Genomic DNA, 14,061 nt, shown 5'->3' with positions numbered 1-14,061 from the left:
CAGAATTTGCTTCAGGGGAAAGTCCACCTAGAGGCAAGACTGAAAACAACTGAACATTGGAAAACCTTGTCCAGGGAAGAGGTGAAATCTCCAGATATTCAAAACTTGGCTTGACAAGGCACTGAATAACACTGCTTTTCACAGGTGGTTGGACAGATTATCTCCTCAGGACCTGTAAAAACTTTGACACTTATATGATCCACTGTCCATGTTTCTCTCATCTCTTTTCTCTTACTGACAAGAGTGCAAGATGAGTGAAGTGTCTGGCAGAGTGCAAAGTAACATTCTGCTCAACATACTGTTTATCTTGATAGCATTTTCTGGTTAGAAAGAGGCCAGTTAATCACAGTATTTGGGGGGAAAAAAAAAAAAAAAAGAATAATAATATTGAGTAATAACTTCTGGCCACGATCGAGAACAGTGATATGAACTGTGCTCATATCTCCAAGAAGGCCAGTGGTATCCCAGGGTGCATTAAAAAGAGCATAGTCAACACTTTGAGGGAAATAATTCTCCTCTTCTACTCTGCTGTGGTCAGGCCACATCTGGAATGCTGTGTCCAGCTCTGAGCTCCTCAGTTCAAGAAGACAGAAAAGAAATATTCTAGATGGCATCTAGTGAAGGCTGCAAAGTTGATTAGGGGCCTGGAGCATCTCCTGTATGGGGAAAGGCTGAGAGACCTGGTTTTATAAATATCAAAAGCGTGGGAGTCACATGGATGAGACCAGGCTCTTTTCAGTGGTATGCAGTGATAGGATGAATGGCAATGAGCAAAAAAACGGAACACAGGAAATTCCATACATATATGAGGAAGAACTGTACTGTGGTGGTGACAGAGCACTGGAACAGGCTGCCCAGAGAGGTTTGTAGGGTCTCCTTCTCTAGAGATATTCAAAAGATGCCTGGACACTTTCCTGTGCAACCTACTGTAGGGAATCTGCTTTAGCAAGCAGAGTGGACTAGATGATCCTCCGAGTTCCCTTCCAACTCCTACTGTGATAACATTACTATATGTAGTAACACATAGTCATGTGTAACACTACTATGTGATGGAAAGTACTGGAAAATGTACGAATTGAACATACAAGGTTGACAGGGTTAATTTTTCCACCCACTACGCATTTTCATACCCAATAAGAACCAAAATCTAAAACCAGAAAGTTAAAAAAAAAAAAAAAAAATTGAGAGAGATGATCCAAGACAGAAAATACTGAAAATTAGCATCATTCCTATTCTAGTTGTTCTAGTTGTTGATTTTTTTTTTAATTGAAAAACTGGATTTTGTATTTTCTATTATTTGTCTGATAAGTCATTACATATTCTAATTCTTTAAGTAACAAAAACCTTTTTGAAATCAGAAGGCAGCAAAACTATGCAAGTGGCTGGAACATGGATGCAGGGACAGCAGTTGAAGGATGTACAACAAGCTGAAAGGTTAAAACTCGGTAGTTTGAAAGTGCGGGAATATAGAAGAAATAGAAGTTTCTATTCAATTTATTTGTTCAAAAAAATCTATAAATCCTCAACAATCCTGCACACTCTAACTCAATGGTTTAAGCAAAGGGGACCTAAAAATGGGGGAGGAGAAGGACCATCCTGCCTCGAGTGAAATAAAAATGTATTTGTGCTTTGGCGTTCATTTTAACGTTTGAGATTAAGAGGTTGAGCATCTATTTTTTTTTCTTATACCTCCTTCCTCCTATTCGAGATAAGAACACACCACCTGTTTCTAAAATCAATATTTTAATTTGTTGTAGTTTTTTGTTTTTTTTTTTTCTACTAACAAACAAAATTTTGAAAATAACTGTGAAATCACATCAATTCTTAAGAACAGATATTCATAGCAATTTGCAACTACTCCAAACTGAAGACATTTCCCAGGGGAGCAGCTTGCTCACAGGTTGAAGACAATGGGATGAAACTTTCAAGAAAAGACAGAGTGGTATTTATTTACAGATTCACTGCTGTGCACATGTTTTGCTCTATTAAGCATCAAGAACACCAATACTATTGTACAAAGAACTGTAATGGTCACTTGATTTGTGGAAGATACTAAAGGCTTTAAACTAACGAAGGTGGCAGAAAATCAGATCCTTGAGTGTATTTTATGTGGTACATAAACCTGAAATACAGGCAAAATGCTGTTTGTAGTAGCTTTCCAGAAAACACAAATCAGCCTTATTTATTTGGAAACACAAACTGACCTGGTACTAACTGGAGATTAGCATTTAATAGAATGACAGCATGTTAAATTGAAATGTATGCAGACTATGTCCCAAAACTGTTGCAGTACAGAGCATTTTCATAGGATATATGCGAGGTAAAGTCATAGTAACTATGACTGAGTTTATGGTGCTAATAAAGATGTATAATATAAACAAGAAAGTATTTCTACAATATCAGATGACTTCTCAAGTATACTCTGGGGTACATAACATAAGTTTCTTGATAATGCATTTGTAGATAATGTAACATACAGAATGGAACCTATATGGGAAAGAGTCTGGAGTTACTTTTCCCCACGATGGTTGGGGATCCTATCTAGAGATGCCAGCAAATCAAATAATGGGGCAGGGAGAACAAGCTGCAAGCAGGTTTTATTTAACAGTATGCATATTTGATCTGGTAGTTTAAACTCACCACATTTTCCTGATAATGAAACCAAATAAACAAGGTTTCTGCAACATAATTATAACATTCCCCAGTAACACTTTTTATGTGACTCAGAATACAAACCCCACAACAAAGCAGGTGTCCACATAGCCTTAGTCAACCTATCACTTACCAAGCTTTAGCCAATCCATTCTACCTCACAGAGCAGTCTGACAACTACATACTGCTGCATGTTTTGTGAATCTTGAAGAACAAAGCATAACAATGCTACACACTTTGCTTTTAGATACACAAGCAATAGGCGAGCAGATTAAATTCAGACAAACAAAATTAAATACAGGCAAACAAAATGAGGGGGTAGCTAAACAAATTTATAGTGAGTCAGAGATGAGAATAGAATACTACTTTTTTGCTTTTTCTGTATGGAAAGAAAGGCTTGAAATTATATTAAAAAGCACACAAATAAAACATTTAAAGTGGGGGGAAAAAACAAACAAAGGATACTAAATACCAGAAAATTAAATGAAGACCTTAGCAACTCTTTTTGTAGGATTAGTTCTCAGACATATCAGATGGGAACTTCCTGCTCTGAAAGTGTTAGAATAGCTGAATCCCTAATAACAAAGTGGTTCCTACAATGCATAAAAAGCACCCAAAAATGTTTAACATAAACAGGACCAAAAAAAGCTAAAAAACAATGCAAACCTATAAAAACCACTTCCCTGAGAAATTAATCATAACATCATCTAGTACTTTCTTATGGCATAATCTTCCAGTCCATCCTGTCTTCCACAAGACAAAAGTGTGGAACTAAAACAGTTAAATCAGTAACAGAATAGATGCCTTTTCAGGTAGCTTCACAGACTGTTTAGACATGAAATAAAAAGTAAATAAATAAGCAAAACCGATCAAGATCACAATTCACCACTAATGTAGATCTGTACCTTATTTTGAAGACATGCTATGGATGTCTCATTCCATCCCGCTTACAGTGCACCGCAATTAGAAAGTTTTCAAGAATAGTAGCTTTCACAACAGTGCACACGTCATCTTCAGATACTCTTGAAGAATGTAAAAAGTGGAATTGTCACAGTTCTGCCTCAGTTCCACTCCTTCAGCAATAGTAATTAATCAGGACTAATTACTAATACACGACTGAAAAAAGCAGTATGTATGCGACATGTTAAGTAGACTTCTTTGGCTGAATTTATTTTCCGTTCTACACAACATACTTCCAGCCTGAACTCTACAGCAACAGAATTATTCAAATACATACTGAAAAATGCCCAGTATTGATTCCTGGAATGAAAGAATGACTTACAGATCACACACAGATACATCTTAAGCAAGTTTACATTGCCAGTGCCACTCTTTGCTTTGATATAGATGGTTTCCAAGCAGGTCCAGGTTACTGAACCGAGAGTGGAGTAAGGGTTACAATCTGGTGTAGAGATGTGCACTATTTTTGACAGACAATGTGCTGGAAAGAGCAGTAGATGTGCTACAATTGTGTCAGCCCATTTTTGGTGACTCTGCACATAATTGTATGTGGGAGGGAAGGGCGATGACTCCAAGCATGTCCACAAATACTTCTTTCACTGATCTGAATATTCCCACTGGCAAGCTCAGCAAATTGATCAAACCTTAAAGCAGAAGCTCAAGAACATTGAGGAGGCCCTCTGCTAGACTGAACAGTCTGTATTAACAGGTATTATCAGATGAATGGCATTTCTGGGATCATTTTTAAACGACACCAGATATTACATCCTTCTTCAGTCACAGTGCATCAAGATACACCAATCTTTGGATGACAGGACTGATAGAATAAGCTAGAAAAGCACCATTTGAAGAAAACAGCACATGGAAACATCTGCTTGGTTACATCCAGTGCAAAGTACGTATTTTCTTAAATGACGAGGGTAGAAAATCCTTTTATTGGTGCAGATACGAAAAAAAAAAAAAAAAAAAAAGGATGACAAGATAACAAGTACTGACTACATCTATATCAGAAGCCTAGTGTGCAAAGGAGAACAAGCAAAAACATACAGGAAAAATCTCTTTCAGCCAGGTAAAGTGACAAGGAGCTGAGGGAAAGAAAGGTCAGCTCCAACCTAATTAGGTCAGGAATGGCAGAAGGTGATGTGAGTTGCAGGTCTGCCTGCCTTGCTAATTGCTATTGCACAAACTCTTCCTCTTCAGCAGCTGATGTAGGATAGTAAAAAAAAAAAAAAAAAAAAAGAAATACGTATTTAACTAGTTTCCCAATATTTATTTGTAATGAGTCAGCATGATTCATAAATTTCAGACAACTAATAATGAAGTTTATCAGGTTAATATAAGCTCTTTGTCTTTTCTCACTATGAGATTTCACAGCTCTCTTTGAAAAACAAACAGCAGTGGGACTGCAGTAAACATGTTTTTCTAATTAGTTTCCAAGCTTTATTTTCTCTACCTTTTAAATAGAGGTTCAATTTGTATGTGCTATTGCCTGCACATGGCAGGATCTAATTCATCCCAACTATGGAAGTAAAAATGGGGAGAAAATCTTGCATGTGGAGGATAATCCAGTCATTAATAAAAGCAAAGGTACAATTTAATAGAGACATTAACTGGCTGAAAGAGAAAAAGGATGATAGGAAGGTTTTCATCACTTGCCATCTTCCTTTCCAAAAAGAGTATGTTCTGAATATTCTTGCAGCTCTGCTGGATACATAAGACCAAATTTCACCATGATGACAGAAATCAACTGGACTGAAGAGCTTATAATCTCTGTTATCAAAGAACTCTCTCACATTTATTTAAAAATGGATGGAATACTACCCAGCTTTTGCAATCAAAGGAAGAAGAAAAATGGAATCCACGTCAAGGGTATTCTGATGAAGCCAAAACATTCAAAAAGGCAATACTGTAAATACATGAACGTGTAGTTAAACTGCATTTGATTTTACAAAGGGCATTAAAATCTACAGTGAAAGACTGATTAGTCAAAGAAACAAAAAGATAAGGAGTACACTGGGATTACAGTGAGAATCTGTTTGAAATAAAATTATGTAGGTATGATGCAAAACCACAAAATGCCTGTTCTTGGGGTGAGAGGAACTATGAGGATGAGTATGGCACAAAAAATAGCTGCTCAATGGTAGGGAAGATACAGTCTGCAAAAGAAACACTCAAAAAGCCTAACACCATAAACTCTGAGGGAATCTGTAACCACTATACTAGAATTCTGAAGGAAACAGCACATAGAATACATATACAGCAGAAGAGATCTATAAGAAATGTGTTAAAATGAGGGGAATACTGCATTAGACAAGAACTGCAATCTCAAAAAAAAAATTTCTACTCTCATAAAATCTGGCAATACAAGTTCACTCATTCAGTGTTTCCAAGATTATTAAAGGCATATAGTAGTGTGTATATATAATAGTGTATATGAACATTTTGCCTTCCTCTTTTTATCTGCTGGGAAAATTCCCAGCAGACACCTTTTGATAACACCAAAGAATTCCAGGAAACTCAGAACTTGGAGAATTCTTTTCCACTCCTGTTTATGTATTTATGCTAGGATGACTTCATCACCAGTTCAACTATTTGCACTTATTGTATATTTGTAGTTACTACCTCTCCATTGTAGCCAATATCCTAATGGGATATTATCAGCTGTTACTTGAATCCAGCTGCCTCATATTATTCAACTAACTACATTTTCACATAGCAGCTCGCTGTTTTGTTGTTTTGGGTTTTTTTGTTTTTTGGTTTTTTTTTTAACATTAAGCAACATTTTTAACATTAAGCAACATTTTTAACATTAAGCAACATTTCATAATTACTATCTCAAAGACTGTCCACCTGTTTCTTCTGCCTTTCCCATATTTATTTCAAATAGCTAAATTCTGTCTCTTATCTACCCCAATCTACTGCCATAAAAGCAATATACTGATTAATACACTATCTAGAAGTTAGTGTGCAAAATCAAGCTACTTGTGCCTTTACAATTCAACAAAAATCAAACACTTACAGAATCAAGGAATAAAGAAAAAAAACAAAGTATGCGTGATACTAATAAGCAGATGCAGCTAATACACCCTGGATCAAACAGCCAAATTAACAGCTACCAATGGAGGAATTCATCATCCTCGCAAGTGAAATGACAGAAAGCATCTTAAAGGACAGATCCTGCAGTTCCAGAAGCATTTCTGTTAGAGCTCATCTGTGCAGCACACCATCTAAGTATTTAGTTGCTCTCAAGAGTTATGCACATTATACCTGTAGGACAGGAATTAATATTTTATGTATCTACGGTTATGCTTGGACCTTGAAAAGCATATCTGATAATTTGCAGTAATAACAGTATTTGGCAGCATTTGACAGTTAGGGACAATATTATAAAAAACATTCACTCAGTGTAATTACATGCTTGAAATGCTTCCTGAGGAACCGATCTGGTGAGTTTCCACTTTTACTTTGATGCTGAAAAATCCCCCCCTGCGAATCAGCATCCTCGTTAATTTACATTTTCAAATTATATTTTGATCAACAATTTCTTTCCTTGATTTAGTCTTGAAATCCCCTGTGATCAGCCACACATTGTTCTTTGGCACAGTATCAATGAGGCCCTATAAAATTTGGCCCCAGAATGCTTTTATTTCCTCACCTTGGCTGCTGTGCTTGCAGCATAGGTCTGAATAACCATCAGATTTACTAAAGCTTCTTATAACCAGACTGAAATGAAACTGACATTGCCTGGAACATATCTAATAAGGAATGCAAATAAATCTGTGCTCAAAAAAATGAATGCCAGGGTTTTCTCAGCTCTCTTCCCGCGCTGGCAGTCAGTATCTCCAAGGGACGGTGGAGTAGCTGACTATCATTTCACCAAACCTCAAAAAAACCCTCTCATGACAGTCTCTGAAAAATGGCACTCATTAAGTAGAAAGCTGCACATGTCCTTTTTAATGAATTAAACTCCTTTTGTTTCCATCTCCTGAGCTTTTGTCATGAGTTTGCAATTGTCAATGCTGAATCCATCCAAATACAGTTGAATACACTTCAAGCCACATTGCTTTCAAATCCATACACATCTTTTGTTTAGGATAACGGGAATTTCAATAAAGGTGTAGGCATGTTGTTATCCAATTGGTCATAACTGCCTCACATAGCAGAAGTATCTGCTCTTTGCTATCTATAGCTCCAAGTTCAGCCAACATCATAATTTCTGATACTTTGGAATTTTTTTGCCTTGTCAAATTACAATTGCAAAGCAGAAGTAGAAGACAGACCTGCTAAGAAATCTTCATACTAATGCTGTATGTTTAGGTGCTGTGCAGTGATTTATGATTTTATAAATGTAGTATGCATCTACAAAGCACACTTCCACATGCTTTTATGTATTATGCATATATACAGTCTTCTCAGAGCAAATTATTTTCCCCTCATGCCCAGAAAAAAATAGAGGGGACGTAACATACTTTTCTTTTTTGAGTGGCTGTACAGACAGATATACACATCATGGAGGACTGTGAGAATGTAGCTCAGAGTACCCTCCAGAGGAGTGTCTGTGCCTTCACAGAGGCTGTGAAATTTGTTACATTCCTCAGTTCATTTCCTCCCAAATGAAAAACTCTGTAAAGGAGGACTCAGTCATGATCAGATTACAAGCAGTTCAAACTCAAGAAGAATGGACATATGGAAGATCCAGATCTAACAGAAGAACAGATAGAAAAAAAGTTATAACATTCAAAATGAAATGAAATTTAAAAATGAAATGACAGTCCAAGTCATACAGTTGGCCTGAACAACATGGGTATTAAACAAAGATTAACTGATCTAGAAAAATGTCATGCTACAACGAAGTTTCTGTGGTGTCTCGCTCCAATTTATAGGATGGAGATGAGGTTCACTGAAACAGGAACAGACTGTGCTACCTAATAGAGTATCTGTTTCAGTCTGGTTTTTTTTGCCAAATAAATCCATCCCAAATGAATCACTGCTATGAGCAAGAACCTTCTACAAAGTGCAGGAACACAGTGAGCAAGTACAAGCCTGTGAGCTGAGATATCCTGAGCTTGAGACAAGCACAGACATCACCACCAGCAAATAAGGAAAGCAGACTCATCAAACTTCAACAAGAACCTTCTGTATCATATATACCAGCATTTTGTTTTCCCTGAGTAGGATGCACAGAATTAAAGGAGGCAGAGGGAAAGAATACAATGACTGTCCTGTTGTCCCAAACATTTGCACTTCTGTCTAGTTTGCAAGGAAAGAATATTACATACAACTATTATTATTATTATTATTATTATTATTATTATATACACTTCTTTCCTGTGCCTGAGGCACAGAGCTCCATCCTAGAATTAATCCAAATCCTGACTGGACTAGAATTAAAGCCAACAAGTAACATCTGCATACTGCTATCATTCACAGTCTGACCACAGGAAGTAACTGAGACCATCTACCAGAATATCTGAAGTGTGAAGGAGGCAAACGTCAGCCCTTTAGTGACTTGAGCCTGCTCTTCCATTTCCAAAGACTGACTGTTCCCTTACAGGGAAGAGGAAAACATTTAAAAATCTATCAATGAAGCATATTGTAATAGCAGGTTCTCACTGCTTAAAAGTGACTTGCAGATGTTCATCTTTCCTGCTTGATTCTGAAAGTATCTGCTGTAAACCTCCTTTCCTGAAGAAAGGTTATTAGTTCCCCAATTAGCAGATAAATTTCATCCTTTAAAGCATCTGATTGAGAAAACACATCACAAAAAAGGTCCTTTGGAACAGAAACATTTCCAGCTTGAACTAATATCAAAACATACACAGTTTAAAGGAGCAGCAAATTGAGTTGTTGCTTCCATCATTAAGACACAATGGCATAAGAAGTGAACATCTGGGAGATGTAACAGCAGAAGCCTCCTCAAAAGTAATAGCGACAGGGAGAAACAGAAGGCAAGAAGATATATGAAATTTTCTTGAGCACATGTAGAAGAAGTTAAATTCAAATAGGACTAGGAAACGTAATGAAAAAATGCTGCTGAACTGAAAACTAGAAGGATAGTGATAAAACTTTTACAAGCAGTTGTAACAAAATTAAATAGTACTGGTTGCATTTTGATTCACAAAATTAGGTGCTAATAAAACAAACAGACCAAGCTTTAGATAACCTGACAGATAACCAAATCACTAAACAGTTACACAATTTTTTAATCCTGGTAATATGTACAATGAGCGAACAAAAAAAAAAAAAAAAACCACACTGATGATCATTCCAAGAATTAATACTAATCTGTTGGAAAGTTATAAAAAATCACTGTAGGTGAAGTGAGAGCACAGTAAGCCATATGTCAGTGCTTCAGGATCTTCAGTACATAAATAATTTCTTACGTGACAATTGCAGCAAGGATGATAAACTTAAAATTTGATTTTGCACATTTGAATTCCCACTAAAACTAACTTAGGCATTCCAACATGGTAAGAAGAGCCTCCATAATTAATTTTTTCCACAAATTTTACCCTGTAACATATTTTTATATTTAAAACAAATAACAGTGTATTTATTTCTTCCAAATTTATCAGTATTTCTTGGAAAACGTGTCTGTGCTTTTACTATTAATTTTATTCAAAAAAATTACTTTTTTTTTTTTTTTTTTTTTTTTTTTTTTTTTCATTGAATCATCTTGAAATTATATTTGCAGACTGAAAGTATTTGGGTAAAATTCTTGAAGTATAGAATAAAATTCTTGAAGTACAGAATAAAAGCTAGGATAACTACATTGACTGTACCCATTTTACAGAAGTCAGGCTGCTCAGTGTTCATGTATGCAACCGGCAGAACTCCAAGAGATTAACAGGATGATACGCTCTGCTCCTACGTTCCATCGAATAAGATTAAGGGCAGAGCTACAGTCAGTTTGTAGCAACAAGTTCATCATTAATGAAGATTTCTTATCAACTCAATTACACACAAATATTTTTAAAGAATGAAACATTTTTCTACAACATTCTGATTTGGTAACCTTGTTTTCCACACGAGAGGATTCAATCTCCCCGAGTCACAATCGTACAACACAAAATCCCCAAATCAGTTACATGTGAATATGAGTTGAGGTGCTTAGTTGATATTCATAGTTCTAAGCTCTCCTGAAAATGCCCTTATGTCCTGAATTATCTTATAGATGAACTTTAAATGAACAAATCAAAAACTCACCCGAATCATCATGACTGAGCATCTGATGTTGTGAATAGTATCATAAACCTTCTTAGAAACATCCACAAATTGGTTATCATCAAATAGATGTACTGTATTCTTGCTTAAGCTCTCCAGTGCAATATTTACTTGACTAATGAACTCCGGAATCACTATTAAAAACAAACAAACAAACAAAATAAAAAACTCACAACAGATAAAAACAAAATTCAGTGAGGCCAAAAGGGATAAAACCTCTAATTTTTCTTTCTGGTGAGCTGCCAGTAACATTGATTAAAATGCTATTTATAAAAGCATTATCATAGTAATGTGGCTAGCTGTAAGCAGGAGCATATCAGAGTGATAAAAATGCACTTGGCATGCATGTAAGCTGTCAATAGTTAATACTGAAGAGCAAGAGCAAGGCTACTGAAGAGCCTTAAAAAGGTGTAAATGGCAATACTTCTAAAATCTTGTCACTGATTTCAACAGCAATATCACCCAAGGACCTCACTCGAAGTTGAAAGTACTGCTCACCTATTTCACAATCTGCTTTCAGTCTGAACCAAAACATAACGACTTAAAGATCTTTAAAATAAAAAATATCAAGTGTCACTTAGACATACCATGGGAGCTGAGCCTTGTTTTCTCAAATCAAGCAGAAAATGTGAATTTTCAGTTAGTTGGCATAACTTTGCTTAACACACTGGTACCACTGCATCTCCCTTCACCCTTTAAACAAAATCAAAGCAAAGGATACCAAACCCAGAGAATACAATGAGTAACGAGATAGTGCAGCCTGAAAATCCATCATACACATATCCTCAAACAAGTACAGTTCACACTCATTTACAATAAAACTTCAAGTACTTCTGCCTATCACTTAGAGACTAGAGATACAGAAGAAACAGGAAGGAAAGAGACAGGTATTGACTTATGTAATATTCAATAGGAATAACATATACCTTGAGAAACAGAAGCTTTTTTAAGGCTGAATTTTGGTTTCAACTAAGAGCATATTATGCTTTTCATCCCTTCCTTCACAACTACAAGCAAATCCAGGGGTACAGTTGATTACATATATAAGACCTCAGAAGCCTCCCTTTCAGAAGAAACAGGTATCCATTTTTAAGACAGTTGCTTATCATCAGCATCATTTGCACACATAGACGATACAAAAAGACAAAACTCAAATTCTAAAATATATAAACAACAATCTCCCAGTAAAGTATAATCATGTTCTGATATTTCACTAATGCTGTCAGATAATTGATAACTCAATTGATAACTCAAACAATTCTTATTTTTTTGACATTTTTCCTGTACCTGACTTGATAATTCCCTCAAATCCATGACTCCAGCCTTGTTGGATATAGAGTTCTGAAGCAAAAGACTACAAAAAGATGTTTTCTTGGACCCATTACTTATTCACGGCTCAGTGCCATCAAAAATTGTTTACATCATACATTCCTAAAAGGGTTAGGCACCTCTCTGAAACATATTCTGCATTACATTGACTAGAACTGCAATAATAATGAGCATATTTCATATATTCTGGTTTATTATTCTAAGCAACCTAAAAAGAGGCAAAAAGGAAATATAGGATAAAAATGGGTTGAACTAGATTTATTTTTTCAATTATTGAGAATGAAAATGAAAATCTGAAAAACTGTAAGCAACCTTAAAAATTTCAAGTACCATAAACATGAGAACTAACACTTTTGTGATTTCAACATTTAAGTATTCTTTATGAGTGCTGCCCTGGAAGCAATGCCTCCTATATTATGGTGGCCCATGATGTCACAGGTGGTTGCTGGTGGTACGGCAGTAGAGGTGTTGAACCTTCCTGACAGTATTCCCTTGCATTTTGTTGCTGTGTGACATATGGCAGTAAAGGGGCAGTCTGACAGAGTGGTGTCAGATATGGAAGCATAGATGAAGCAAAGGTATAGGTGTGGAAATTAATTCCTTTACGCAGGAAAAAAAAGAAAAGGCACCCACTGACACTCACCACTTGCTGAACATTTAGAGATCCAACAGTGGATATGAGCACAAAGATGCAGTGGGTGGTGCAGTGGCAACAGTAACAGCTCTCACCTGCACTGGCGCAGATTTTAACAAGCATGGCCAGCAATTTTTGCCAGCCATCTTGTTCATGGCTGGCAAAAATGCATACCTAAAGGTGGTGACTATATTGAAAATAATGTTTTGTAGCTGAGAATTTTCTGTATTGAATAGTATCATTGTGCTCTTTGAACCTTTTGTAGTTTTCATGGAAATAAATAGGAGGTATTGCTTTCAGAGCAACATAAGAGCGCATTATATATTTTATTGAGGTTTTGCTACAATTTTTCTTTATTCTCAACAACAATTATGGGAAAACACTTGTAATCCTGCCTTTCCTAAGGCGGAAGACTTAGAAAGAAAGTGTTTCAAGAAATACTACTACAGTTAATCAGCAACTCTAAATGTCCCCAAATTAACTTTCAGACTTCTCGACACCTGCACACTTCTTGAAATTGCACTTTTTTATTTTGCTAATTCCTCTCTTGTTTAAATAAACAATTATCTTGGCCTTTTCTTGCGGTACTTTCCTCCTAGACCTCTCTGAACCTTGCCATCTCCAATAAAAAATAACTAATGAACTAATTATATTTTAATAGAAGTCATGACCAAACTCTTGATTCAGAAGCTAACACATCAGTATGCCATGATCACAAAAGGTAACCTGGAAAAGTAAATATTATTAATCAATTAATTCTCATTAGCAGCACTGTGCCTGCTATTTTTAGTAACAAAATCAGGAGAACTGGTTTTACAGAGAAAGGCTTTTATGAGTAGAAGAACCAGAAAAGGAAAGTCCACAGAACCCCCCCTCAGTGAGTAATAAGGGCAGACTGGCAACAGATAAGGAGAATGCTGAGGTACACCAGTACTCCCAGGTCTTTTTCAGCAGGGCTGCTCTTAATCCTTTCATCCCCTTGTTTGTAATCGTAATTGGTAATGGAGGTCACACCAGTGGATAAGGGAAGAGTCATTAATGTCTTCTACCTGGACTTCAGTAAAGCCTTTGACAGAGACATGGATCTGTGGAGCCCATCCAGAGGAAGGCCAACAAAATGATCCAAGGGATGGAAAAATGCCTCCTCTGTGATGACAGGCTGAGAGCTGGGGTTGTTCAGCCTGGAGAAGAGAATGCTCTGCAGAGACCTGAGAGGAGCCTTTCAGTACCTAAAGGAGGGCTATAAGAAGGAAGGGGACAGA

At 36.4% G+C, this 14,061-nt stretch overlaps 1 protein-coding gene across 5 annotated transcripts in view; it reads right to left on the bottom strand.

The window, feature by feature from the left end:
* CTNNA3 (catenin alpha 3) overlaps positions 1–14,061 on the bottom strand; it is a 420,268-nt gene that overhangs the window by 67,500 nt on the left and 338,707 nt on the right. For all 5 annotated transcript variants that reach the window (XM_052678006.1, XM_052678005.1, XM_052678009.1 and 2 more), the window contains one exon: positions 10,819–10,970. In XM_052678006.1, the coding sequence (XP_052533966.1) occupies positions 10,819–10,970 (152 nt within the window). The remainder of the gene's footprint in view (positions 1–10,818; positions 10,971–14,061) is intronic.

The sequence above is a fragment of the Tympanuchus pallidicinctus genome, unplaced genomic scaffold, assembly GCF_026119805.1.
Source record: "Tympanuchus pallidicinctus isolate F22 unplaced genomic scaffold, pur_lepc_1.0 scaffold16, whole genome shotgun sequence".
Classification (NCBI taxonomy): domain Eukaryota; kingdom Metazoa; phylum Chordata; class Aves; order Galliformes; family Phasianidae; genus Tympanuchus; species Tympanuchus pallidicinctus.
The sequence above is the reverse complement of the archived record's forward strand: the minus strand, read 5'-3'. Positions and strand labels throughout refer to the sequence as shown.